The 27472-nt window shown below is 40.5% G+C and overlaps 4 protein-coding genes and 1 long non-coding RNA gene across 5 annotated transcripts in view; 4 read left to right on the top strand and 1 right to left on the bottom strand.

The window, feature by feature from the left end:
• Window positions 1-2742, top strand: part of LOC120418053 (pre-mRNA-splicing factor ATP-dependent RNA helicase PRP16-like) — a 47397-nt gene extending 44655 nt beyond the window's left edge. Inside the window, exon 4 of the mRNA XM_039580304.2 lies at window positions 2631-2742. The gene's annotated coding sequence lies outside the window, so the exon portion shown is untranslated. The remainder of the gene's footprint in view (window positions 1-2630) is intronic.
• Window positions 61-5223, top strand: LOC128093846 (protein trapped in endoderm-1-like). Its single transcript, XM_052711691.1, has 6 exons — window positions 61-136; window positions 2631-2776; window positions 2846-3049; window positions 3108-3310; window positions 4809-5045; window positions 5118-5223. The coding sequence occupies exons 1-6, from the start codon at window positions 61-63 to the stop codon at window positions 5221-5223; spliced, it is 972 nt and encodes a 323-aa protein (XP_052567651.1).
• A 148-nt stretch (window positions 5224-5371) lies between these two features.
• Window positions 5372-12342, bottom strand: LOC120418054 (dual specificity mitogen-activated protein kinase kinase 6-like). Its single transcript, XM_039580306.2, has 6 exons — window positions 11884-12342; window positions 11426-11816; window positions 11220-11352; window positions 6264-6344; window positions 6084-6205; window positions 5372-6009 (listed from the first exon to the last, which is right to left on the bottom strand). Exons 1-6 carry the CDS (start codon window positions 11949-11951, stop codon window positions 5785-5787), a joined length of 1020 nt encoding a protein of 339 aa, XP_039436240.1. The 5' UTR covers window positions 11952-12342; the 3' UTR covers window positions 5372-5784.
• Window positions 12343-15571: 3229 nt separating this feature from the next.
• On the top strand, window positions 15572-16402 carry LOC128093029 (uncharacterized). Its single transcript, XR_008212182.1, has 2 exons — window positions 15572-15809; window positions 15871-16402. It is a non-coding gene; the product is annotated as an uncharacterized LOC128093029 (long non-coding RNA).
• A 4219-nt stretch (window positions 16403-20621) lies between these two features.
• LOC120418096 (histone acetyltransferase KAT6B-like) lies at window positions 20622-23052 on the top strand. Its single transcript, XM_039580364.2, has 5 exons — window positions 20622-21461; window positions 21526-21943; window positions 22008-22120; window positions 22189-22668; window positions 22734-23052. Exons 1-5 carry the CDS (start codon window positions 21303-21305, stop codon window positions 22875-22877), a joined length of 1314 nt encoding a protein of 437 aa, XP_039436298.1. The 5' UTR covers window positions 20622-21302; the 3' UTR covers window positions 22878-23052.
• Window positions 23053-27472: the final 4420 nt, after the last annotated feature.

Raw genomic sequence — 27472 nt, 5'->3', positions numbered from 1 at the left:
GGCAACTGCGCCAAATCGCACCGTAAGTGACTCCAGGTGAAGCAGAATAAGCTGCTCAAAATGGTGCACAACCTGGACCCGTGGTACCCGACCGACGATCTACACGAGCTGGCCGGCGTCGACACCATCGACGCAAGCATCGAAAAGGCAATGAGAACCTTCAGGACTTCCTGTGGGATGTCAACGAATCCGCTCATCGAAGCACTCCTCCGTCAACAACTGTGATATTAGTCTTAAGCCAAACATAGATCTAGGGTTTTTTCTCAAAATTTATTTTCCCTAAAAGAACACCCAGTTAGCAAAATCTAAACGCAGAAATATGTATCCTCCCTGCAAAGGCTTATGAATTGATCTCAGTTGAAAGGTTCTCCAAATCTCTGAATTGCAAATGTAACATCCTGGAGCAGAACTGTTAAATTCTAATAAACACCAATTGAATTGAATTGAATATCAAATTTAATCGATATTTGATGTTTTGATGCATGGTTTGGGTCTAATGATAGATATAATGATTAAGAGAGGACATTTGCTAACTTTTCATTGTGAACAAATAAATTTTGTTAGCAGAAATGGCTTAAAACAACATCAAAACCTAAAAGACTATTAAACACATACATTTCCGAAAAAGATCAAAGAAAACGTGTCAAAAACCACAGCTAACATAAAAATGATTTAAAAAAATAGTTTTGATGTATTTTTTCCATATTAATTACTTAGATAGTTGACCAAAACAAAACAATAGATTTGTGTACAGTTGCTGAAAAAAACACGCATGTTGATTTTCGAAAAAACGTTTTGTTATTGATTTAGTATAATAAAATATCATTTCAAACTTCAATTATGATGCTTCAGTTAAGTACAATTTACTATGGTTTGATTAATTATAAATTCTAACAGTTACCAACAACTTTATAAAAACAGCAATATTTATACTCATGATTGAAAAAATATGTAATTAGGTTGATTACAACAAGCATTTATTGTATGTTTAAAAAGAATGTTGCTTAAAATGATGTCAAAACCAAAACGCTTATTTTTGCTAAAAGGGCAAGTTGATGTCAGTCAATAATGCTTTGGGTGATGCAGAACATTCTAAAAAAAGATTTTTATTAAAATACCCGCTTAAAACTGTGATTTTATTGCATTTTTCATCAAAAACCTTCAGAGGGTCCACTATAGGAACAGGGTCCACTAATGGATAACGTACCCTATTAACATCAAATTCGAGTTCTGCAACCTTAAACAAAAACAGTTCTTTTGTGGTTTTTATTGCAAGTTTCTGCTCGAACCAAGGAGTCCAAAGGCTTGATTTGGGAGGGTATCCAAACCTCTTTCTACTCCAAGGAACCTTCTACCCGAAGGTTCGAACTGACGACCTTTGAATTGCTAGGCAAGGACCTACGTTTTATTTCCTCATCCGATAGAAGGTTACAGATGGGAATCGACCCCATTTTAGTCAAATTTGAATTGTTCCATGCATATTAAATTGGAAACGTATTTTTTTCAATAGTTCATCACCGCCATTTTTGCCGCCATCTTGGATTGAATCTTGGATTTAAATCAATCTTTGTGAAGATACAGCGCAGTGGTTTAAAAAATGTTAGAAAAACAAGCAATTTTCTGCGGTTTTTCCAATTTCATTCTCGAAAATATTTCTACTAAAGCTGGTCGAATTTCCCATAGGTTTGCCCTTTGATCGCATTTTAAAAAGCCCGTCAAATTTCGTACAAATTTTTCCTTGACCACTTTTTTATTAGTATTGTTTATTCGTCAAACTTATGTAGATTACATCCATCGTCGAAGACTACGACTACGTTGCATAGTCGGGATCCCTATTTAAAAGTGAGTCTAAATTCTCCAAAAAGAGAAATAATGCAGGCAGGTTGCAGTAAAAAGTCTTGTTACACTTCCAGTTTAATTAAAATTGATAAGTTTTTCTAAAAATATATTTGTATTGATCATTCCTATATATACAATTTGCCCGGTCCCCTTATAGTTAACAGGGGTTTAACTCGTTTTTTTCAAAATGGTACATTTTAAAACCTATTAGAAATGTTTAACTTCAATTCTCAGTTTATATTGTATGATATCAAAAAATGACTCAAACGCCATAACATGTGCTCTGCGCTAGACATACTGACTGCGCTAGACAACTGGTGACTAATGAAAGGTTAAAGAAATCCACAACACGATAACTCAGCCTATCCAGGTTTTTAAGCGAAGATGGCGTTCGAATGTTGAACGTCCGAAATGTCAAAATCGCGCAGTAGCACCAACATTACAAAAAAAAATGCGGCTGTCATGCCATGGCACACTTTTTTCGTAATGTTGGTACCACTGCGTGATTTTGACATTTCGGGCGTTCACCATTCGAACGCCATTTTCGCTTAAAAAGCTGGATACGTTGTTTCTAAAGGTTCCGTTACATAAGTGAGTCAACTCTTAATCGATGACATCAAGTTTGCGGAAATGTAATGATCTAATAAAGGCAACTTTACCTGTTGGATTCCTAGAAGTACTATTTTCTGTTCACAGGCCAATTATCACTTAGGGGCATTCTCTGGACCACATTTTTGCCATCTAAAATTCAAAAAATCAACCAACCTAAAGTTTACGTTTTCCCTTCGCAGGAAACCTCCTCACAGTAATAGCCCTCCTCAAATATCACAAGCTGAGGAAACATCCGACGACAGCGTTCGTGCTCTCGCTTAGCATATCAGATCTCTTTTTCTGTGCCGTAAATATGCCGCTGACGGCAATCAGATTTCATCATCAGGTATGATTATAAACTGTTAAAAAAAATCAAGATATAATGCAAAACTACTTTTTTTCCTTCCTTTTGCAGCAATGGACACTTGGCGAGGGCCTGTGCAAGGTTTTCCCGGTGTTTTTCTACGGCAACGTGGCGGTCTCAGTGCTCAGCATGGTTGGCCTCACTTTAAACCGGTTTACGTTAATTCTACACCCTAGTCGATACCCTAAGATTTACACACCAATCAGTCTGGCCCTGCAACTGTTTGGCATTTGGGCCTTTTCGTTTGGCATTATGGTAAGATATTTAATGAATTAAAATAAAAATCCTATTTTAAAAAGATCCTTGTCCGCAGCTACTTCCCTTGTTCGAAATCTGGGGTCGGCTCGGCCTGGACGAGGAAACCTTCTCATGCACCATTCTCAAGAAGGACGACAGCTCACCAAAGAAATTCATCTTCCTGTTTGGCGTCCTGGTGCCCTGCATAGTCATTTCTATCTCCTACTCGTGCATATTCTACACTGTGCACAAGCAGCGCGCCAAAGTGAAGGCACACAGGTATGATTAACAAAAATAAATTACCTTATATTTTCTAGTCTACCGTTATCCTGGGGCAAATGAATATATGAATATATGAATAGAAATAGTTCTTTTTAGAACACTTAAATCAAATGTATTTTTTTAAGATGCTAGTCATGAACCATAACATAGTTCCAACTATTTTCCCTTTCACCCAACCCACGTTAAATTTCATTTAGGTATACAAAATCTAAAATTCGCTTTTTTTTTTAAACTGATTGAAAATCTTCAGAAAGCGATGAAGAAATAACTTTTGAGTACATTATTTATAATGGGCTTATTGGTTTAAATTGTGTCATGTGAAGAAAGGTGATTAGTTTGACTATTTAAGAAAAATAGTAAAAAGTTTCAAAAATCTAGTTAACATATGAAAAGGTCGTATGAAAACTTAAAATGCTGTTTTGAAGGCCTCGGGACCAAAGAGCCTATGTCTGAAAATATTTTTATCGGATTCCTCGGAAAATTTCACATAACATATAAAAAAAAGTGAAGTTATGTTTTCGATACTCTGAGATATGATTTTTTTAAGATAAAAACTGTTTTTTTTTCGACGCGCCACGCGCAAAAATGGGAAAATGACGAAAACGGGAAAAAAATCGATTTTTTTTACTAAAACTGCGATAACTTGAAAATTTTAGCGATGACCTACACATGTAAAGGTACCAAAAGTTGCGTATTTGAATTACGAAAATGTTAGCTAAGAGCTAAAATCGGATGAAATGGCGCGGAGATATAATTTATTGAAAAAAGTGTTTTTTGCGAAAATCGACGAAAATTGCAATTTTTCGGACCACCCTAACACGGCGTAGGTCACCCTAATGGCCAAACGAAAAAATACGGGTCTAATTATTGCGGCCAAGGAACCCCTTAGAAATTTTATTTTTTTGATTTTTGCTGTTTTCGTGGGGAATTTCTGTATAGACACAACATACTGATTCAGTAAGTTAAATAGGCATAACAGAAAAAAATATTTCAAAAACACACATTTACAAATTCGCTGATCAACACACATTTTTCCATACTAGTTGTGAACTATTTTGACTTTTGGAAATCACATCGTTTCGTCCGTTTCTAATAAAAGTCTGTTTCAATGTATATTTTCAGAAAACTTTCTTAAAAACTGTATGTTGTTCAAACACTTTATCGCATAATTTGTCACTTCTAGCCTAGAAGTTCTAGGCTAATTGGAATGCTTGGCGGATAAAAAAAAATACCTAACAGTATTTTTGATGCACTTTGAAAAAAATGTTTTTTTCGACAACTTTTCCAAGGTGCGGGGCAGAATGGGCCACCTTAGAAAACAAGTCATTCCGTCTAATACAACGTTGAAGGTTGAAGGGTGATAAGGAATGATTTAAGGAATAAAAATAGCAAAACAATGATTTTTGCCGGAAAAAAACGCGCCTAAATTTTTTTCATCTTTTTAACAAACAATTTTCATTCGCCATACTGAAAAAAACGCTTCCATATTCCACAGTGCTAGCGGTTCGGGCCGGATCGAATCCTTCTTCCGGAACAAGGAGGACTGCCGGCTTACGGTGACGCTGCTGACGATCTATCTGTGCTTCCTGATTTGCTTCATGCCGCTGATGTTGGCGAACGTAATCGACGACGACGGTTCCCACGCAAATTTGCACGTGTTTGCTAGCGTGCTTGCGTGGATGTCGGCGGTCATAAATCCCTTCATTTACGCAATCGGTAGTCAGAATTACAGGTAAATTGGTCAAAAGTCGGTTCTCCCCTCGCACGAATAAAGCGTTTCTATTTTTTGTCGTTTTCATTCCAGGCACGCGTACACAAAGCTTCTGTCGGAAATGTGTTTCTGGAAGACCAGCGTCGAGCTGCGATCGTTCGACGAGATCAACAAATCCCGGACGGTGGACCATTTATAGCACATGACAATGACGGCGATAGTTTATGCAGCGAATAAAAGACTTAGCTTTATGTTGACCAAAGTGATTGATGTCTTTGTTTGAAGGAATATCACAACATCAAAAGTTTAGGGAAGAAATCGGAACTGGAAAAAAATATAACGTTAGATATTAATAAGTTTTTTTTTATTCAATAGAACTATCAATCAAATCATACTCAATGATACCTAAAGATGAAATAGTAATTTTCGAATAATGTCCTACAGACAAATTTGTACACAGAAAAAACTTTCAAACGCATTCTCCGATCAATTTAAAGAAAAATAATGATTTAGAATCGAATTATGTTTTCCCAACATGTTGTGTGAGTAAGTAATTGAACAAATAGCGAAAGAAAGAAACGTGAAAAAGAAAATCAAAATTATGGCATATTAGTTGTAAATTGTTCGCAACAACTGCTGCACAAAGGCGCACTGTAATTCTGCATCTTTTTCTTCGACCAGAAAACTCTTAAATTAAACATGTTTCTTTTAAAAACCCTAACTAGGCGCGGCTGGTGCACTTTTCTTTTTGTATATATCACTAGTTGGTCGGCGGCGGCGGCCCGGCAGCCAAATCCAGAATCTCACTGACGAACGTCGCCACGTCGGTCGTCTTTTCCGTGTGCTCCTGGATGAAAGGGTGGTTCAGCAGCTGTTCGTAGTTGTACCGGTTTTGGAAATTTTTCTGCAGGCAAGCGATGATTAAGTTTTTGAACACATCGCCGAAATCGTCCGACCGGAGCCGGGGAGGGTCATCTTTGACGACCTGGAAGCAACAAAATCCCAACAACCAATAAATTAGTATTGATTGACCGAGTAGAACGACATTCGTAATGTTACCTGTTTTAGCTGCTCGAACGGCGAACCCCACGTGCTGTACGGGAAGTTTCCGGTGGCCATCTCAATTAAGCTTATGCCCAGGGACCAAACGTCTGATTTGATGTTGTATTCGCCAGGATTGCCTGTTGACGTCGTGATTGTTATTCGTTGGTTACGACTTGTGTAGGCAAAAGAACCTACCTTGCGGATCTATCCTTTCCGGTGCCATGTAAGGTTTACAGCCAGCATCGATCGTTTTGGCCACGGAATCTACCAGATATCCTGTGTGAAAAAAAAACGTTTTTTCAGTTTTTAGCCGTTTCTTTTCTACCTGCGCCATATTGGCCGCCCTCTTGGGTTAAGACAATATTTGAGACACCTTATCGGTGAAACGGGAAGGCAACGGCATGTTAACTCCACGACTCGAGTTTTTGGGAGCACCTTAAGAGGCAGTATTTGTAAATATTGCTCGGTTTGTTCTAGAGGTCGTATCAAGGTGCTCCGATTTGGATGAAACTTTCAGCGTTTGTTTGTCTATACATGAGATGAACTCATGCCAAATATGAGCCCTCTACGACAAAGGGAAGTGGGGTAAAACGGGCTTTGAAGTTTGAGGTCCAAAAAACCTAAAAAATCTTAAAATTGCTCGCATTTCCGTAAAACTTCATCAATTTCAACTCTCTTAGATGCATTCGAAAGGTCTTTTGGAGCACTTCAAAATGTGCCATAAACATCCAGGATTGGTTCGACTTTTTCTCTTAGCTTTTGCAAATTACTGTCAAAAATGGATTTTTTTAAAACATTAATATCTTTTTGCAACAGCCTCCAACACCCATACTCTCATAGGTCAAAAGATAGGTAATTACATGGACTATAAGCCTACGGTGTTAACTTTTTGGCCAATCGCAGTTTTTCTCATAGTTTTTCAATTTTCCTAGAACAAACATTTTACAACGTTAGTTTTTGCCCTGTAGGCCGCCATAGCGGCACTTTTTGGTCTCAATTTTGTCATATTCGGAATCCTCGGACAATTTCACGTAAGTTAGTAGTATTGGAGTTGTAAATTTGATTAAGAAAATAATTAAATAAAACATTTTTGAAAAAAGAAATAGATCTTATTTACCCTGTGATCAATACGTCAAATGCTGTATCAAGTAGGCGAAAACCTGTTTTACCCCTAATCCAACAAATTGTTAAAAAATATTTTAATTCATTCTAAATGGCAATTTTTCTAATCAAATTTACAACTCCAATACTTCTAACTCACGTGAAATTGTCCGAGGATTCCGAATATGACAAAATTGAGACCAAAAAGTGCCGTTATGGCGGCCTACAGGGCAAAAAGAACGTTGTAAAAGGTTTGTTATAGAAAAATCGAAAAACTATGAGAAAAACTGCGATTGGCCAAAAAATTAACACCGTAGGCTTATAGTCCATGTAATTACCTATCTTTTGACCTATGAGAGTATGGGTGTTGGAGGCTGTTGCAAAAAGATATTAATGTTTTAAAAAAAATCCATTTTTGACAGTAATTTGCAAAAGCTAAGAGAAAAAGTCAAACCAATCCTGGATGTCTATGGCACATTTTGAAGTGCTTCAAAAGACCTTTCGAATGCATCTAAGAGAGTTGGAATTGATGAAGTTTTACGGAAATGCGAGCAATTTTAAGATTTTTTAGGTTTTTTGGACCTCAAACTTCAAAGCCCGTTTTACCCCACTTTCATTTGTCGTAGAGGGCTCATATTTGGCATGAGTTCATCTCATGTATAGACAAACAAACGCTGAAAGTTTCATCCAAATCGGAGCACCTCGATACGACCTGTTACACATTGGTGAAAAACTCGCTCTTAAACGAAAACGCCGTAAATTAAACAAGATCCGCCAAGAACTGGACGTCCCGTTTCACCTTAATGTTATATTTTCCGGCATCCCGACCGGCCATTTGGCGGGCATGTTTCTTTTTAAAAATCATTGAAATCTTGAATCAGAATGCATCATTCAAAAAATAGTTTTCTGCACGTTGTTTGTAAAAGCATTGTACATATCATGATGAATTTTTCGTTAGAATTTAAAATTTCTGGGCTCTGAATCCAGAACTATCATTAAAACGTTACTTAATCCACCTTTAGGTGGTTGGTGCCTTCCTCTCATTTATAGAGTGATTCCAACCCCCCTAAAGTGTCCACATGGTTTATGGATCTCCCCTAACGTGATCGCAGCACCTAAGAGGTCCTAATAAAATAAGTGATGAGTAAATAAAAACAGACTGCCTACAGACTTTTTGTCAAGATTATACAGACACCGCCTTTGAGGAAAATGGCATCCCTCTACACGGCTTTTTCGTGTCGATCAGTGAGGAAGGCAAAAACCTATGGAGAAATAAATTGAGGTTATGTAAATTCAGACCATTTTTAAAACGGCTTGTAATTTTAGATAGGTAAGTCAGATCTTGAAAATTCTTAATCCACAAGAAAGGTCATTTCAAAACCTTTCTAAAAATATATAATATGGCAGGTTTTCATGCAAAAACCACCCTTTTTTGCAAATTGTGAAGTTTATATGCAGCAGTTTTTTAAGCATAACTTTTGATGTGCTTTACTAAATCTTCTAAATTTCAATAGGGACTTATGGGACCCCAAGACGAATCGAATGAGGCCAATACGGTCAAAATCGGTTCAGCCAATGACGAGATATTCCAGTGAGATTGATTTGGTACACATGTCTACATACAGCCAAACACACAGACATTTGCTCAGCTGGTGATTCTGAGTCGATATGTACAAATGAAAGTAGGTCTAGGAGGTTTATTTAAAAAGTTCATTTTTCGAGTGATTTTATAGCCTTTCCTCAGTAAGGTGAGGAAGGCAAAAATCATTAATCCAAAAATATTGTTTCCTGGATGTTGCCGTGAGTGAATTGGGTACTAAAGCCCTATGTAAATTTTTATGTACAACGGTAAAAAACACGATTAAAAACCATTTCTGATCACTTTTTTTCATTTTAATGCAAAATTTTTTTTTGACAAGACAACATTTTTTCGATGGATCAACTATGGTCCCCTTGGAACGAGCTGTCAAGTAGGACCTTTTCTGTCAAGAAGGACCGCGAGGTTAATTTTTTAAAATTGATTTAAAAATCCCTTTTAAACTCTATGTGGTCGTACAAAGGGTCATTGTACTCAGAAAAATAAGCTTTATCGCTGTAAACAATAATATCAGCAATCTAAGCTTCATTTTAGGACCCAATTCAAACAAACCTAGGTATCAAAGCTAGGTATCAGCTAACAAAATCGATCGAGTAGATCTACATTTTGCATCGTGAATCTCGCGTTCTGTTAACTGATGTTTTCTCTTCCTCGATTCCCCTTGGATATTGACAATCAGAGAGTTGAGTTGATCACTTCAATTGCTTCAATTTCAATGCTATATAGTCAACCCAATTCTGCTAAAAAGCGATAGATTTGTAAAACTTTTGTTATGAAAACACTAAGAATAACGCGGTTCAGATGTTTAAGCACCTCGCTTATCTGGAGAACAGCTTTAATTAGAAAACCTGGAGCTTATATAATAACCTTTAGGTTCTCTAGCTTTAATAACCAAGAAGTTTTGTGTTAATTTTCAAGGGGATGATGTAAGAAGAAGATTCACAATTCCGCATACTTAATTTAATTAATTTTATGTTAGACGAGATGCGCACCCTTTATGCAAAAACTTTGGTTTCGTATTTTCCGTGTATTTGCAAACGTCAAAGAACAACAGTTTAACGTGTACCCGTGGTGAAAAGACGCGTGTTTTTGCTTGGCTCGGCTACGGAAGAAAAAATCCGAAACTTTGAATACAGTCCACTCGATTCTTGTGAATCTCCGAAGACATTGTGGTCCTACACGAACCGGAGTAGTGTTTTGGGAGTGAATTCGACGGAAAATCTGATTGCGATCACGTTCGAGGTGTCCATGTGTGTGTGACGTCGTGGAACGTAGCAACCATGTCGTGAAAAAGTGCGTGTTCTGGCAGCTTGTGCTGTTGTCTTCCGCGTGTTCGATGTGTCCGCGTGTGAGAGTGTTTGTGGGGCGTCGTTGCGTAGCACAACCTAGCGACGGGCATGACGGATGATGTTGAGAACACCCTCTGAGCAACCGAACCAAAACCTGAAGCACTTGCACTTCCTGAAGTTGCAGTTGAAGATGGTGGAGGCCTGCTACGCTGAGTTCAACGCGAGGCGCTGCACAACATTCTTACGATCCAGCTCAACGAGTTGATCGAGAAGTTCTCGTCCCGGCCGCCTCTGCGATTGCAGTTGTGCCACAGTACATACCTGCCACCGTTGCCGAAGTTTGACGGCATTTACGAGAACTGGGTTTCGTTTAAGTGCATGTTCAGGAGCGTGATGGACCGGCTCCAAGGTAAGACTCCATCGATGAATCTCTATCACTGTCGGAACTCGTTGGTTGGAAGCGCGGAAGGCGTGATCGACCCGGACATCATAAACAACAACGACTACGAGGCAGCGTGGGCTCTCATGTTGTAGACCTACGAGTGACAATCGACAAGCACATTGAAGCTTTGCTCAATCTATCGAGGATCACAATTGAAACGCCGTCGAGTTTCGGAAATTGATCGATACGTGCGTCAAGCACTCCGAGGCGTTAAAGAATCTGCAACTTCCTGTCGCGAGGAGGAGGTGCAACCAGGAAACTTCGACAGGCCAGAACGATGTGCTCTTGGGAGCTAGATTGTTCTGGAACCTGATAAAGTCAGGGAAAATCACGATGGCGACGAACCTACCCTCGCTCCGAGAAACCAAATTGGGATGGGTGAGTAAAAAGTAAGTTTGGACTGTCAAAATAAAAATTAAAAAAAAAAATAACATTTTGCATACATTTTTCGGCAGTTTTGCAAGAGTGCAAAAACGAATTTCTGTAAAATGTTCTAATTAGTTTTTTGTGGCAAATTATTCGGCAAGAATTTCTAAATAAAACCTAGTACTAGGTTTTGTCAAACTTAAAATTTTTCGCATGTTTCATCACAAAATGCGGTTTATCGAAAGTACTCGAAAATAGTAAGATCCGGGTAATTTAGGTTAAAATGCAGAACTTTTGAGATTTTCTTGATGATTCTAATGTTTTTTCAAATGTTTTGCGTCAACCACCATGCTTACCTGAAATACCAAAATCGCAAATTTTCACGTCGCCTTGCCTATTGATAAGTATATTGGACGGCTTTACATCTCTATGGATAACACGCAGCTTGGTGTACAGATAATTAAGTGCATTAACAACAGCGACTGCAATCTGTAATTAGAAATCATTAGCGTCGCCTTGCTCACGGGACACACAAACGCACCCCCCGCCAATTGGTACTTGCCTTGCCGAGAATGTCCTCGGGCATTTTCCGGCCGTTCTTGAACACGATTGGGTAAAACTTGTCTATGCTAGTGTCCATCACCTCCATGCAAATCCAGACGTCGCCCTCGCGAAACAACGCTCCGTAAAAGTGGACCGTGTACTGGCAGTCGCTGGCCCGCATCGAAATGTCCAAATCCATCAGCAGCCGCTTCTGCTCCTGGGTTTGACCGGTGGCCGTTATCCGCTTCACGGCCATAATGGTGTTGGTCTGCTTGTGGCGCATCTTCTCCACAATTCCGTACGCTCCCCGGCCCAGATCGCAGATTTTCTCCAGGTTGTCTGCCTCAACCACAAACGTGTTGCTGCCGATGGTGATGGTGGCCGTTTTGTCCAGGTTCCTGGGGGGCGTCCTGCAATAAATCACAAATTTTAATTCAGGATTTCAAAATCTCTCAGAACTCCTTGCGATCCTCTTACATTGGGGTGGAATTGGTTGCTTCGGTCACGTTAATTTTGAGGCCGGGGCCTTTCGGACGTCGGGACATTCTGGTGGCAAGTTCAAGGTTAAACCTCGCACAAGCAACAAGGAACAAACGCTACAATGCGATGCGACAATCCGACACTAATCCGGACAAGACTTTTTTTTACATAATAATCTCGCAACTCCACTTTTGGACCATTAATGGCGATCTCGGCGGAACAAACGATCTCGGATGTAGCGGAAATCAAAACACAGATTTTACATCACTCTCACCATCGAATGCCAAATCACACAGAACTCACGCAAACAGTCCGCTTCGAACAACTATTTACAACTACAAAATTCAAACAATTCTACAAAAATACATTTTAATTCCACAAAAATAGTGGAAAAAATTCCTTCTCAACATGCAAATGCAAAGCGACAGCCACAGAGGACGGAGAATGACAGCCAAAACTTCGGAACGTCAACGATTGAGGGTCGTGCGTAAATAACGTGGCCAATTTCGGATGAGAGATACCAAGAGAGAAACTCTATTTTTTATATAAGAGATCTCGAGATAATTTTGTGCGACAGTCGAGTTTAAATTCAACAGATTAGTGGGTAGAGAACTTTAAAAGCAAATTTTTAACCACCTAGTCAATGCCCAACTTCCCAAAGTTGAGCTTTTCAGCACTCAAATAGATTCCAAAAATCAAATCAACCCCTTTTTTACACCTCCAGAGTTTTTTTTTTAAAAGATCCTATAAGCTATTGTATTTCATATGTTTATCGGACCTATTCAAAAAAACTCTAGACCTTAGCTGTGAGTTCGACCCGGGATTCGAACAGACGACCTTTGGATTATGAGCCCAACAGGCGACCAACGACTATGTCGAGACAGGTTTTAACACAGGAAGACGACTCATACACCTGGACTGAGCTAACGATCTAACCTCTAGGCTTTGCCGGGACCAACATTTACTTCCCCATCCGACGGTAAGCACGATCAGACAAATCTCGTCTCGAAAAATGCTACCGGGGCCGACTGGGATCGAACCCAGACCAACTAGGCTGATAGGCAACCACGTTTACCACTACACCACCTGTGTTGCCTGTAGCAAGAGGAAATACATTAGCCATCGGTTCTGGCAATAGTGATCAAATAATGGAAATTACCATGAGCGGCGAGGTTTATAGGGGCCCAAATGGTTAAAACCTTACTTCGCACTCTAGATCCTTACTTACGGTAGCACAAAGTACACTAACGCGACTGCATGAATTACAGCTTTCATAGAGTCTTAAGTGTTTTAATTATTTTAAAGTAATAAATTGCTATAGCTATTATTATATTGTATAAAATAACATTTTGCCAGATCCCCTTTGTTTTCGATGGGATTTGTTATAGTTTTTATTTCTTCAAACTCTCATAACTTTTGTATTTTTGCCGATTTTAATATGAAAAAAATAAGATGTCTAATTATTATTTTTTTTAGAATAAACATTGCGGTATAAAAAACAGTTTTGTATCTTTTAAAAATTAGAAGACCTGGTATAACCTAGTTCAAACCACTGCTATAAATGGTTTGTTCAAAGCATTTATTTTCATCGAGCAAGAATTTGCAAAATATTGAAGTTCCAGTTGAATAAAAAAAATGTGACTGAGCCTGCGTGACATTGCATGTGATAAGTATTGGAAAAGCTTTACAAAGGTAAGGGAGGGAAGGGAGTATTTTTTGTTGATTTTAGCGTGACGTTCTTGATGGATGAAGCCTTGTTAACATCCAGAGTTTTTTTTTAAATGGTCCTATAAACCAAATTTTCAATATTTGCTTTTTGGGTGTTTTTAAATAACCCTGACTCAAGGCGATTCTAAAAACACCCAAAAAGCTAAAATTGAAAATTTGGTCCTTTAAAAAAAACTCTACACATGAACCTTAACATGTTAGCATTAAGTTAAGAAATAACCACTGAATCCGCTTTGTAAATGCGGCTTCAATACACTGAAAGAATCCAACATAGTAATATCAAGTGTTATTTCACGTGAGTGTCCCAAAAAATCAACACGATAAATTCACATGCTTTTCCTTTGACCCACACATATTTTTCATGTCAAATTGATGTGAAAATCATTCGAAATCAGCTGATCGTTAGCGAAAAACCTTTCATCCTTTTTTCGCATGATGTTCACTTTAGATTCAAATGAATTTCACTTAGATTTGCCCCATATAACAATTCCTTTGATTTTGACGTGAAAAACACGTTAGATTGAAATGTTTTGGTTTTTGAATGTGGTAGGCGAAAATGTTTCATAATCAAGATGGCCACAAACGGTGGTGGAGCAGAAATTGCTCGTTGGATTTAAAAAAAACATTGATAATTGTTTTATTTGAATAAAAAAGGGACTCCCTGCGTGTAATTTCTAGGTGAGTAAAAACAAGATAAAAGAAGCGCTTTTAAATGTTAATACAGATTGATTATTTTTTTGTTCCAGAAGAATAGATTTCGGCCAGAGGACGTGCTCTAAATCTGGAGTTTTGTTGCAAACGATCTGTAAAACTTCCTTATCGTTAATCCTATGTGCATCAGAACTTCAGATATGCGGATTCGTCACCTAAACTCCAGCCGAGCGGTGCTTCTCGAGATTCAACATGGACATCAATTGCAGATTGCAGCGGATTTAACGCGGACACATTTGGTCTCCATTCTTTGACTATTTTGTGTTTGTGAAGAAAAATTTATGCGCTTAAGTGATTTTTGTGTAATTTCCGTATTTAAAAATGCAAAAATGAAGAAAAAATAAAGATTTATTTTTAACTAAAACTGTGCGATTAATAAATAAAACTTGAGAAAAATTTCCACCCTTTTTACCCGTCTGAATACCAACGGAAAACCATTTGATTGGCACTACAAAGTCATTTAACATTCATGTGGAAAGCACTACAAATTCATGTGCGTCATCACGAGAAGTTAACGTGTTTTGCATTTGACTTTACCGTGATCCACGATTAATATTTTAGAAGTGATTTTCACATGAAATTTACATGCAATGTCGTATGGGGCAGATTCACGTGTGAAACATTTGATATTACTGTGTGCCTTTCTTTCAGTGTACTTTTCATAGGTTATTGCGCCTTGCAGCAATTTCTAGAGTTTTGTGTCAATCGTGCTATAGGCCTAGATTTTTTCATCACACTGCTTTGCAGGACTGAGAACTGTCAACTTTGCGCACTTTGCACCTCAGTAGAGTGCTGCGGGAAAATTTTCATCACAGTTGGCAAACTGATTTTCCATCACACCATCAAAACAAAACAAGTGTAATGCATCGACTTCTGACCACAATCTAGTCACCAAGCTGTGGTAGCCGAGGCAGTAAGTCATTGAGATGGTCTGTTAAAGGTTCCTGGCTCGATTCTCGTAGTTGGAACTTTTGAGTTTTTTTGACGGGTTATTTTTTTAATGTGCTAGAGCATAGACTAAATATATATAGATACGCCACTCCCCTGTTGGGGCTGGCGACACTACCGCCACGCCAAAATTGCACCTGGTGGCAATTCACAGGTACTAATGTTGGATATTTCCGAAGGGAAAAGTTGATTCCGCCAGTTTCAGTTCAGCGTTCTGTGATATCATAGCAACCTCTGTTTTCAAACTTTGACATATCAATTTCTTGCGAGCAAGTCAAAACATTCCGAGGATCCGTGAATCTTGCCGTTTCGCGATTTTTTGTTGGTCGCACCAGCTTTCCGGCGATAATTCGTAATCCTGTCTTCTTGGAGTATCGGGAATCGTGCCGTCGCCGGTACTGATTTGGTAAAACAGACCATATCAAATAGTTGCTCCGAAAGTTCGTTTGTTTAAGGTCTTGTACACTCTGGTCACCAAAAGCAGCGGTTTCAAAACCTTCCGGTGGTACATACCGTTCGGCTTATGACTATGACAGGTGAGTAAAAACAAAGTTTTATCAAAAATGCCTCAAATTGAAAAATTCGTTCTGCTCTTAGGACCACATTCAAGAAGTCGCAGTCGGAAAAATTTAGCTGCTGCCACTGGCTCGACCAGACGCACCTTAAAAATAGTCAATCAGAAACGAACATTTCCTCGGCAAATTCTTCGATGGTGCCAAGTCGCCCGGCGAGCTAACGGGAGTCCGCTTCGACCGGTAGACATGGAGCTTTCGCCCGAGCGGCTAGGTCACTTTCGCTGCCGCTCGTTGCTGGAGGCTGCTTGCGCTTCGCGTGCAGCCTTTACATGTTCCGCTCCAGCGTGGCGTCGCGCAGTGACTCCGTTGAGCCACTGAGTTCGACGAGGAAGACGTTTTAAGAAAAACGAGAACGCGAGGCCAATCTGAAGCACAAGCCGGATGTTGCCAAGCAGCACATGCCGCTGCGACACACGAAGCCATCCAAAACTTGCTCCTCGAATGACTATGCCAACTGTCGCTGAGTTGCCAAGAGGTAGTGCATTCGGAAGACAATTTTATGTAAAAAAAATTGAAATGAATTGTTAAGCACGAATAAAAAGCTACGCCAAATAGTGAGTTTGTTTATATTTCAGTTTTACAAGCACGCTAAGTAATCCTTCATATTCACAATATTCAAATTCACGACCAGATTGAATTTTATTTTTACTGTGAACCCTGCACTGTTCGTACATAAGGTTCACATAAGTTTTTGATAGTGTTGCTTTGAAAATTCCTTTTTTCTTGAATGTTCTTCGAAGTATGGCTCTGAACATTGGAAAAGTCAAGTCATTGATCGAGATGTAGACCTTATGCTGGATGCTCCTCTACTCCTCCCACGGCTAGGAGTTATTCTTGTAATTTCAGGTCACGTTGAGGCTTCGGATGACCACCCGGGAGGCCGTGCTATCAATTCACACCTGCATGGCTCCTCGCAAGAAAAAAAACCGTTAAGAAGGAGGTCCAGGTTTCATTAGGACCGCAGTTCCGCAAGGGCTGGGTTCGGACTGGCCTACATCTACGTCAGCTTCAACGACACCTTCGTCAACGTTGTGGCGACCCATGCGAAACCGGTCTCCGGCTGCATGAACGTCTAACCAATCCTTTACCCTATCTGCTGGGAATAACCGCGTTGCGCATTAATTTGCTTGCTTAGGGAGGAAATGGCACTCCATGCCATGGTTTTTTCGTCGAACAGAGGACGTGATGACATCCTGTCCGATTCGACCCGCCGAAAGGGAGGTCACCGTAGTCCATGTCTGTAGATAGAGAATGAGTGCCTGTATTTTTGTGGCACTGTGCAAGTTTCGGATTCTTCACTCTGAAATGTTACGAGAAGCGAGAATTGAGAAAGAAATTCCGAACTCAATAACTGGTGACACTTTGTTGTCAAAAAGAAAAACCATTTTGAAACAGGAAAGTGCCCTGAGTACTACGATCTTGTTTACCAAATTAGTACCTGTAACTTGACTGTGGTGGCGCTCGGAGCGCTAAAGGGGTGTCGCCAACTGGATGTATGGAAAAATCCCGAAGTGAGACATCTAGGTAATTAATAATCTAAGGCTAGAGGCAAGGCTAGAGGTCATAATTCCTCTCGACCATCTCGGCCATTATTGTAACGGTACGAGGCCATGATTTTGTTGGACGATTGCTGGTCAATTTTGGGTGAAATTCAATTAAAATTATGGGGAATTGACTGTAAATTCAATAATATTCTGAATAAAAAACAATACATTGTGGACGAAAGAAATCGGTATATTTTCAGTATAATCAGTCCAATTCTAAGCATCTCGTTATTATCCAATTGGTACTAAAACCAAAAAGAATACACATTTTTAGGCAGTATTTATTAGTAATTGTAATTGTAATTGTAATTTTATTGAAACGATATCCTGTTAGTTTACACTGTATATCAGGGCAAGGAGGTAATGTGGATCTGAATTTAACTTTAGGAGCGAATAAAATTAGCAATCAGAGTAATCGCTAACACTAGTTTTCCCTAACTATCGCTTTCTTGAAAGCGTTGAATCGTCTCTCCTGCTTGATTGCTACTGGTAGTTCGTTCCAGCGGGAAACTCCGTAGACTAGCACACTTTTCCCACTGGAGGTTGTGTGCCTCGGGACGATGAAGCCGGCCGTCAACCGTCAACAGTAAACTCCAAAAATGACATTGGTAGATCGGCCAAGTTCCAGGGTAAAGGATATCCAACAGTTACCGAACGTCCATCTCGCGTTGATCTTCATCGTCATAAAGGGACCCCTCTCGGCCGCACCAGATCAGCGGATGTTGGAAAAGACGATTCAACAAGCAGTGAAGACGTCTGTCCCCAATGCAGACAGCAACGATCTCTGGTTGTCCATGATCCTTCCGGCAAGATGACCAAGTACCGCTATACCGGCACCGAAGACCATATTTTTCCAGTCGGAACAAGCCGTGGTCTCCCTTGAATCACCGGTTCTGGGACTACCCGATCGAAGTCACTTTCTCTGCACTGGACACTTCATTGGTTTCTGAACTTTGGAAAAATAAATAAACATTAACAGCCTGCCTTGGCAACGGGTATTTTCGTCATCACTGTGCTGAAAAATTACTGTGATGAAAATAATTGCGCAAGACTCTAGTAAAGTGCAAAATGCGCAATATATCTGGAGTTTTTTTTTTTTAAAAAAAAGGTCCAATAAACCAAATTTTCAGTTTTTGCTTCTTGGGTTTTTTTTAATACCCCTGACTCAAGGCGGTTTCAAAAAACCCAAAAAGTAAAAACTGGAAATTTGGTTTATTGGACGCTTAAAAAAAACTCCAGATATGAAAATCTTACTTTTTTATCAAGTTTTTGGGCGAATATTTGTTAATTGAGGTTTCTTCTACTCTTTTGTTTCAAAAATGCACCAACAGATTACCGCGTCGTTAAAATCCATCAACCCCTGTGAAAACCATAAACTACAGATTTGATAGGAAAGACGTACTGCTTGTTTTCAGCCAATTGATTGCAACTCTCTTGACCACGAATGAATGCGAGATTCTACGATTCCTACTGTTATTAATAATTTCGAGAAAAATTAGAATCCTGCGCTTCAATTAATCGCCGCAGAAAGATACCGTCGCAATGGAAAAACCTAAAGAGAAGGCAAGAGAGTAGGCTTAGACAAAAAAATAAAAACATGTTGATTGTCAAACTGAAAAAAATCGTAGGGACGTTTGGTGCTGGCTTTCGATTGCTTGTAGGTTTCAGCTGACTGATGTTCGGTGTCGGAAACGGTTCTGCGACCTGTGGAATCCGGCACCTGGCATCCGTACCTGTGCCGGAATCTGCGACCTTCGCGTCAAGCTGTACCGTATCGTCGAATGGAGGAACTGCGGGCGTTGTTTTCTTCCTCGGGTTGGCTTCCCCCATTGGCGAACCTGCTGCCCAGGCATACGCTCTTCGGGGCATGCCCTGAGGGGACCCACCTTGAAGGTTAAGCTGCCTGAGGGCATGTAGTCCTTGGAAACATGGTTCCATGCAAACTACAAAAACTTGTTTTTTTTCTCCAAGAAACAAAATGTAAAATGAAAAATCACCCCACACGAACCAGAGTACGGGTCACCGAGAGATCCTGATTTGTTAAATTTTCATTAAGTTTATTCAAAGAAAAACGGACTCCATTTATTTTACCAAGAATTTTTATTTAGAAGAATCCTGGATTTAAAAAAAACGGTTTCAAGATATCCGGTGGCCACATCCAGAACCGTAGGGTAGAGTAGTCATCAATGAGACACGGGGAACAATGATAAAATGGCTCTCACAAGTCGTAGTTTCAACCAATCAGGCTCATATTTGGGGGAAAGGTGTGTCTACCGGATACACGTCTGCCATATTAGTGGCTTTGGTTATGGACGCTCCCTAGAAAAGTAATTCATAAATGTTTGATTATGGGGTGTAAAAGTAAATTATGGACAAAAAATACTTTTTCGCTCGTAGCCTGCCATTTACACCAAAACTAATATTTCTTTAAATTTCTTTCGACGTTCCATAGGGATTAAGTTGGGCTACAATGTCCTTTCATTAGATTTGGCCAAAATTTAGAATGTACCCAGAATCCAGGGCTGTCTCATTGTTCCCCACTCATTTCAGCCCATGGGTAACAATGAGACACTTTGATTTTTCTTCAATAAACTTTTCAAAATCGATGGAAATCTTTCAAAACATGAATTAAAAGTGATTTTTGGCATATTTATAGAGTTTAAACTTCATTTAACCAAAAATACTAAGTTATTTGGTATTAATATATGGATTTTACAAAATTTCAATACTTTTTAGTGTAACTTTTGTTATTAAAAGTTTCATGTTGGCAAAATTGCTCTAAAATGTTCAAGGCAAGTCACCTGCAATAGAACAATACAAAAACATGATGTTTTGCTAGAAAAATGTTGATTTTCGTAAAGTGTCTCATTGTTCCCCAGCTGTCTCATTGTTCCTGCCAAGTGCGTCTACAATGAGACAGTTGAATAACTCTGGCTGTAGATGTCGGATCGATCTCATATTTTGGTCAATGTTAGAACACATTAAAAGAAAGATAATGCAACTAAAAGCTCATTAAAACATGCTAATGAAAAAATTAGAAAAATCGTTGAAAGTTGAAAACCAAAAGTGTCTCATTGATGACTACCCTACCCTATTGATAAATCAGTATAAACTCGTCATGTAACATAAAGAACTTCTGCAATTTGAATTGAGAGTGTCTCTAGTGCAATTTCATCTCCAGGACAGATTCCCATTTTCCCACCGGGGATGTAGTCACCGGGGGATGCAGCGGTTCTATGGCCTTCGCGGCGGGCTTGGTGATCTTTTGGCTTTCGTTAAATCGGTAGACCTAGCATCCGTTGGTCCGGGTGTGGGCTCGTATAGCGGGTGCAAGTGCCGCCGATTCACCAACGAGGGACAAATCGGCCCGACAAAGCCATCACCAGCCACAGTGCGTTCATCCGACCCGGTACGGAGACCATGCCTGCCGCGAAGGCCCCGGAACCGCTGCATCCAGCGGAGTTCCAACATTATTTTCTGAACCTTTATAAATTGACAGCGATGGAAAGTGGAAATGGAAATCAACACGGTTGCTGCCTCGGTTGCTGCGATGAATCTGAAAAACGCTTGCGCTCGTATCTTTGAGACCCCTACAAGAAAATCACCAAAACTGATATTTTCTCGATACGCGCAATACAAACTGTTGCAAACATAAAATTCCTGTTGGAAATCCTCGCTGGAGGGCGATTTGTCCTTATTTTAACTACCCGTACCGAAGCACGCTACAAGAGTTAGTTGCTGTCAACAACTTTGTTCGTGCGTAGGTCTGTGGTACGACGTCAAACATTGCACTGTGCACTCATTCACAAAACAGCGCGTTCTCGTGAGCTCACACTTACGGGTTCCCACAGGTTCATCAGGATCAACCGACTGACCGCAGAGCGTAGATTCCACCTCAGAGTTGTTCACGATGGTTAAGGGTAGAACTAGTGGTGGTGGTGAAGTGGAGAACGGCGGCGGTGGCGACAAGTCTCCAGAGGCAACGGCGAATCCGGGGACTTCATCCGGTGGAACCGGTTCGACGTCGGATGGTGCCAACATTTCGACGCGTGTTGGTTCCAGGACCAAGGTGAGGACACAACTTGAGTTGATTCGGGATGATGTTGATGATTGTTGGTTTTATATTCTAACAGAAAGCAAAGGTCGTGTTCGATCCATCCGATAATTATGTGCCGCGTAAGCGAGTCCGCAAAAGTGACCTGGCTGCGGAGATTGCGGCCGTCATTGGGGCGTCCCCGACGTCGTCCAAGACGGAGTCGGTGCCGCCAAAATCGCCGACCAAGCTGGACAAACCTGTCGAGAGCAGCAGTAGCAATAGTAGCAACGGATCAAACGCCGTAGTTAAGCCACGTTTGACCCAGAGTCCGGTGGCACTACCCAAGCCCAAAGTGCTGGGAAACGGACCGTCGTCATCGTCGTCGGTAGATGGTGTCGGGCGTGTGGCCACGTCTACGCCTACGAGCCCCGCACGCAACTGCGACATGTGCCACAAGGTGGAACAGCTGCGGAGAGGATTCAAGCTGATTGATTGCTCAAATTGTGCATTTAGAGGTGAATTCAGCAGGTTGAAGTCTTCATAAAACAGATGTCGTAACAGATTCCACTCATCTTCCAGCTCATTCTAAATGCTTGCGTGCCCATCCGATGTACAGTAAGTTCCCGATCCAGCTCAACTTTCGTTGTTTCCAGTGCATCGATTGCGTCGTTTGTGGCAAGTCTTTACGAGGCGTAAGTATCGAATTCCCCTTACCTATTCCCTCCGCACTGTCTAACCGTGTCCCCATGTTACTTCCCAGGGCAAGCTACTGTTCTGCTGCGACTGCCAAAATGCGTTCCACCAGAACTGCCACGGGCCACCAGAATCGGGAGAGAACGGCAGCAGTTCAAGCCGTTCCTGGGTGTGCAAGCAGTGTTTCCCTCGACCGGAGAAGAAACGCTCACAGTCTCCCGACGATGAGCCAAAAGAGGCTCCCGCTAAGGAAGCTATATCTGTTGCCGCCGTTGTCGCTGCACCCGCCGATGAATTTGCCGGGTTTAGCGATAACGAGATTCGAAAGGATTCTCTGTCCCTGTCGGACGGTGGCACCGCGAATGAAAGTAACGACCTGGCAGTCACAATTAAGGAGGAAGTCGTGGACCCGGTAGAAAATGGCGAGCAGAAGCAGCTTGAGCCACGTCTCGACAGCTTTGAGAACGTTCAAAACTGGACCTGCGAGGAAGTGTATCGGTACTTTATGCACCACTTTCCCGACTATGCCCATCTGTTTAAGGAACAGGTACGAAGCAACTAAGATCCTCATCAAAAGCCCTATATAAAATGACTTTTCTATCCCAAAACCAGGAAATTGACGGCCCTTCGCTGGTGCTGATGCGCAAATCCGACGTCCTGTCTTTTGGACTGAAGCTCGGACCGGCCATTACGCTATACCAACGGATCGTCATGATGCAGAACAACGATCCGGACTTTCGTCTCACGTGGATATAAAGGATTCATTCGCTTAAATTGTAAAAAACATTATCGTCTCAACGTTTAGTGATTTATTTATACATATGTAAAAGATTTCGGTTCAGTGCGGTCGGCGCTAGGATTAATGACATTGTAATTCTAGGGCAAAATCGAGTTGAAATATTTTGAATAAAGAGCTCCAGTTTAAAACTCATCATAGTCTCTGAATCATATTAAAGTCCATCAAAGTATTTATTAAACTTGAAACTCCACACATCATTTAAAATTTCTGTTTTAAAATGCTTTTAGCATATTTCTTTGGAATGCATAATAAGCGCACGTGCGTGTGTGCGTGTCTCCCTCTCCTTTGCAGTGATGGCGGGCAAGGCCTGCGAGATTTAGTTTACACGTTTCATAGAGTTTACCTGATGGTACGTATATTTCAGCTTGCTTTGGTTACCATGACGATGTATAGTTTTTACCCAAAATTGATCTTGTTGTAGGTGTTGAGTTTTGCTTAGAAAAATTGCAGTCAGTTTCCAATGTGTAGTAAGCCAGCACTCTCACCCAGTCACGAAATATTATAGCAGAGCTGGTTATGCCAAGATCCTGCTAGAGTGCTATTATTTCTGTTAGAACGAACGCAGCGACTGATGGGCAGTAGCCTGTCGTAACTTCTACAACATAACGAATAATTCATGAGCCAGTTGTCTTGCCTCGAACCCGGATCATTCCGGCGTCGCCGTAATTCCCAGTCAAAATGTGGGTGTTGCGACGAGAATAACGTTCCACTACAGGTTTAGTCGGGTGGAAACAAATCTTTCTTAAGGGCATTACCAACTATTGGAAATGTAGAAAGGAGAATTAAAAAGAAGAGTAAAGAAGATCGATAGAAAGGCAAAAGAAAGGACCAGAAATCAAAAGTTCGACAAAGAAGCCGATGCCATTTGAGAATTAACGTAGAAGTTGGTTAAAAAGTAATCCTCATACTGAAAAAATATAAGTAAAGCTTCTACTATAATTGTATCCAAACTAATGAATTAAAAAAAGTTTTAGCTAAGCGCCAACTAAACACGGTTGCCCAGATTTGCTCAAAGAAATTCAGTGACGCCGACTCTACCTAATCTCAACAGTGGGCACCTTGGACATTCATTCATCCACCCATTGAGACTGAATCATTTCAGGCATTGGTACAATAGTGTATTCAAATCATTTGATAAACGCAAAAAGTTGTGGTGTAGCCAAATGTATAAATACCATCCTATCACGTGATAGCACGATTGGCACGATCGAGGCAACCTCTCTAGTGTGTTTTGATTTTTGCCTGTATATTTTGCTGGGATCACTCGAATTTCGGCGACGCCGAAATGAATTGAGTTCTAGACAAGACAAGAAGCATTTCCAGAGCAACATTTGAAAGGGGCGGTACGACATTGCTCTTACGGCCTTTCGTCCCATTTAAACGCGTGTAATGAAAGGCCGTAAGAGCAATGTCGTACCGCCCCTTTCAAATGTTGCTCCAGATTTGATTCTAAGCAACTTTATTTTTTTTCTGGGCTCATGTTTCAATAGTGTTAATGAGTGTGTACCAGGGATGGAATAATCTCAAAAAAATCAATTTCGCTAGCGAACTTTCTTCACCCGCGAAAGAGAGAGGAGGCAAATCACGCAAAAGAAAATCGCTTCCGAAATTCTTCAAGAAAATCAATCTGCTGATGATTTTTTGTGAATTTCCTTGTCAGCACCACTTAAAAGTATTTATTTCACTTTATTTACATACATTGCCCATCTACAAAATGTGTACAAAATGTAAGTGTAATAGTGAATAAGATGTTCCACCGAATAATCAAGATAATGATTTTTTAAGATTCCTTTTACCGATCTTTCGTGCGCGAGAGAGGAGAGCCATGCTCTTTTCGGATTTTTTCTCTTGATGAACATCCAATGATTTTCTTTTGATGATGATTATTCCATCGCTGGTGTGTACTGATTAATTCAATTTGCCTATATGTTGTTATAAAGATAAAGTTTTTTTTAATGTTTTGGTCTCACCGGGACTCCATCAAATACGACATTTCGGACGCAGTCGATCATAAACCACGAAATCACCCACTGACCTCATGTCCGCTCCAGTCATTTCCTGATCTGGATTCCACCAACCGGTTCCAGCACAACTCAATAACACTCACACTTCCGCGCCGAACGTTCACTCTCAACTGTCCACAACGTAAACATTAACTTTTTTTATTCGCTTTCAAAATCATTACACGCTTCTGTAAAGTATAGTGCATCGAGTCACAACAATGAGACACGATATTCCGGACGCAACACCATCGCTGCCAATCATTTACCACCAAACCACCCACTGACCATATGTCCGCTTCCGTCTTTCCTGATCCGAATTCCACCAACCGGTTCCAGTACAACTCAATCACACTAACAGTTGCGCGCCGAACTCTAAGCTGTCAACGTATACATAAACGTGCGCCTTTTTTTATTTGCTGTCAAAATCAATTGCACGCTTTCGTAGGAACTGGTCTGTTTGGAATTGTTATTATTAGAGGTTATGCGAGCGGCGGACGAATTGAGGGAGACGGACGAGATAGAAATAAGAAAACACGTGCGTTCGATAGAGTGATAGAACTGAGAATAAGTTTATTGTTTATATAGTTTGACAGCTAGGGCTGCTTCACGGTAAATGTCACTGTGTGTAAGACGTTGCTCGCTGCAGGGGTGTGCAGCCGACAACACTTCTTCTCAACGTCGACGCACTTTGATCCAAGCGCTATCCGCCGTTGATGGTTTATGTCTTTCGTTGTTGTGCCGCTCTGGTGCCATTTCAACTGCAATACCGATGTATCCAGCTGGAGCGGGTTTTCTCTCCTGTTGATCCTTAAGCTTCTTCTTAAGCTGTACTCGGTTCCTCTCCTCCTGTCCACGTACAGCTTCGGCTCGTTCTTGATCTGGATCATTAAGCAGCTCGTCATCGGTGTCATCATCGAAACCGAAGAATTCGTCATCGGACTCGTTCAACTCTACCGGCGGTAGACGGACAAGAACCTCCTCGGCCTGGGCTTGTACTGCTTCAGTTGCATTGTCCAATTCCAAGAACATCACATCTCGGCTCGTCACGACCTTGCCGGATTTTGGTTCCAACAGTCTGTACGCCTTTTTTTTTTTTTTTTTTTTTTTTTTTTGGGAGGGTGATCCAGCCGCACATCGTTGATGTCGAAACCTCTAAACTGGGCCCTCGTCCTGTCACGTCCGTCAGTAGTCTTGTCGTACATTACAACTAGAACCAGATCTGCCAATGAATTAGTACACTTCGACCAAATAAACACTGACGCTGTATGGATCTGACTCTAGAATAAATGCACAGTTGTGTGTAATTCATAAGTCCAAAATGTTCAATTATTCATATAAGTCCAAATATTTATTTGCGGATAACTACCTAACTTGAATTGAATACAAGATTTAAAGCAACCTATCCGAAAGCTACTCTTATCTCAAATCCCCGACATTTTAATTATTAACCAAAAAAAAAAACGTTTCTTTTAAAACCTGGCTTCTTTTAAAAAAAAAAAAAAAATAACAGTTGATATTTTACAAGTCGTGAATTGAAAAAGAGACGACCATTTGTTCGTCAGAATTCCAGTAGATCCTCGATTCGCAACAATGGTCGATACAATCATAATTCGACAACCGTTAGTTCAACAGATCAACGAATTTAGTCCGATATCATTTCACTATTGATTGATCGAGACTCTATGGAAATTTTGACAAATCAGAATGGTTTTTATGCTACTTGAATGAAAATCACCGATTCTGATAGAATTACTAAATTCACTGTTACTAATTTTGTCCCTAAATAACTAAAGGCAAAGTATAAAAAGTTGATATTTATAGTTAAAATCCTAAATTCTACAAACACTATTTTTTTAAACCCGCATCCTAACCTGACACCCACATTAAGATAGGGAAAAATCACATATGTAGCGGTTCATTGTACAAATGTGATATTTCCACTATCAGAGAACCTCCTTGTCTCGATGACAGCTTACCGGCCATCGATTAAGCCCTGAGACTACGCCAAAGTGGGTTCTCGCAGCATGAAGTGGTGTCCATGTGTAAAAATGGAAGCTTCAGCAATATACTGAACACTTCGATTTTAATTCCACATCGAATCAAATCATACTCTTTGCCAAACAAGCATCAAACCTATGACACTCATTATGACAAAGCCCAGGGGGTTCCAACAGTCTGTACGCCTTGTAATCAAAAGAATACCCCACGAAAATCAGCTTCTCTTTCTGGGTTGACGTTCGTACAAATGCACTGCATCCAAAAACTTTCATGTGACTCAAATCCGGTTGCTTGCAGTGCCACATCTCGTAGGGCGTGGTCTCTGCGGCCGTAGACGGGAGTCTGTTCTGAATGTACGCCGCAGTGTTCACCGCCTCTGCCCAAAAGCTCCGTTCTAGTCCAGCGTCCAACAGCATGCGAAGTCCCATCTCGTTCAGCGAACGCCTCTTCTCGTCTATGACGCTGCTAGCATCCGTGAACTCCAACTTGATTCCTTCCTCCACACATATCTTCCGAAGACCGTTTGCCATATTCTCTCCTTCTCGGGCTGA

The sequence above is a fragment of the Culex pipiens genome, chromosome 1 (assembly GCF_016801865.2).
Source record: "Culex pipiens pallens isolate TS chromosome 1, TS_CPP_V2, whole genome shotgun sequence".
Taxonomy (NCBI): Eukaryota; Metazoa; Arthropoda; class Insecta; order Diptera; family Culicidae; genus Culex; species Culex pipiens.
Note: the sequence above shows the minus strand (reverse complement) of the source record. Positions and strands in the feature narration are given on the sequence as shown.

Coding starts and splice junctions, on each gene's coding strand:
- LOC128093846 (XM_052711691.1), top strand. CDS start 61: ATGGTGCACAACCTGGACCCGTGGTACCCGACCGACGATCTACACGAG. Junction 3,311..4,808: donor GCCAAAGTGAAGGCACACAG/GTATGATTAACA, acceptor CATATTCCACAG/TGCTAGCGGTTCGGGCCGGA. Junction 5,046..5,117: donor ATCGGTAGTCAGAATTACAG/GTAAATTGGTCA, acceptor TTTTCATTCCAG/GCACGCGTACACAAAGCTTC.
- LOC120418054 (XM_039580306.2), bottom strand. CDS start 11,951: ATGTCCCGACGTCCGAAAGGCCCCGGCCTCAAAATTAACGTGACCGAA. Junction 6,206..6,263: donor GGAAAGGATAGATCCGCAAG/GTAGGTTCTTTT, acceptor CGACGTCAACAG/GCAATCCTGGCGAATACAAC. Junction 6,010..6,083: donor CGTTCGAGCAGCTAAAACAG/GTAACATTACGA, acceptor TGTTGCTTCCAG/GTCGTCAAAGATGACCCTCC.
- LOC120418096 (XM_039580364.2), top strand. CDS start 21,303: ATGGTTAAGGGTAGAACTAGTGGTGGTGGTGAAGTGGAGAACGGCGGC. Junction 21,462..21,525: donor GTGTTGGTTCCAGGACCAAG/GTGAGGACACAA, acceptor ATATTCTAACAG/AAAGCAAAGGTCGTGTTCGA. Junction 22,669..22,733: donor CCCATCTGTTTAAGGAACAG/GTACGAAGCAAC, acceptor TCCCAAAACCAG/GAAATTGACGGCCCTTCGCT.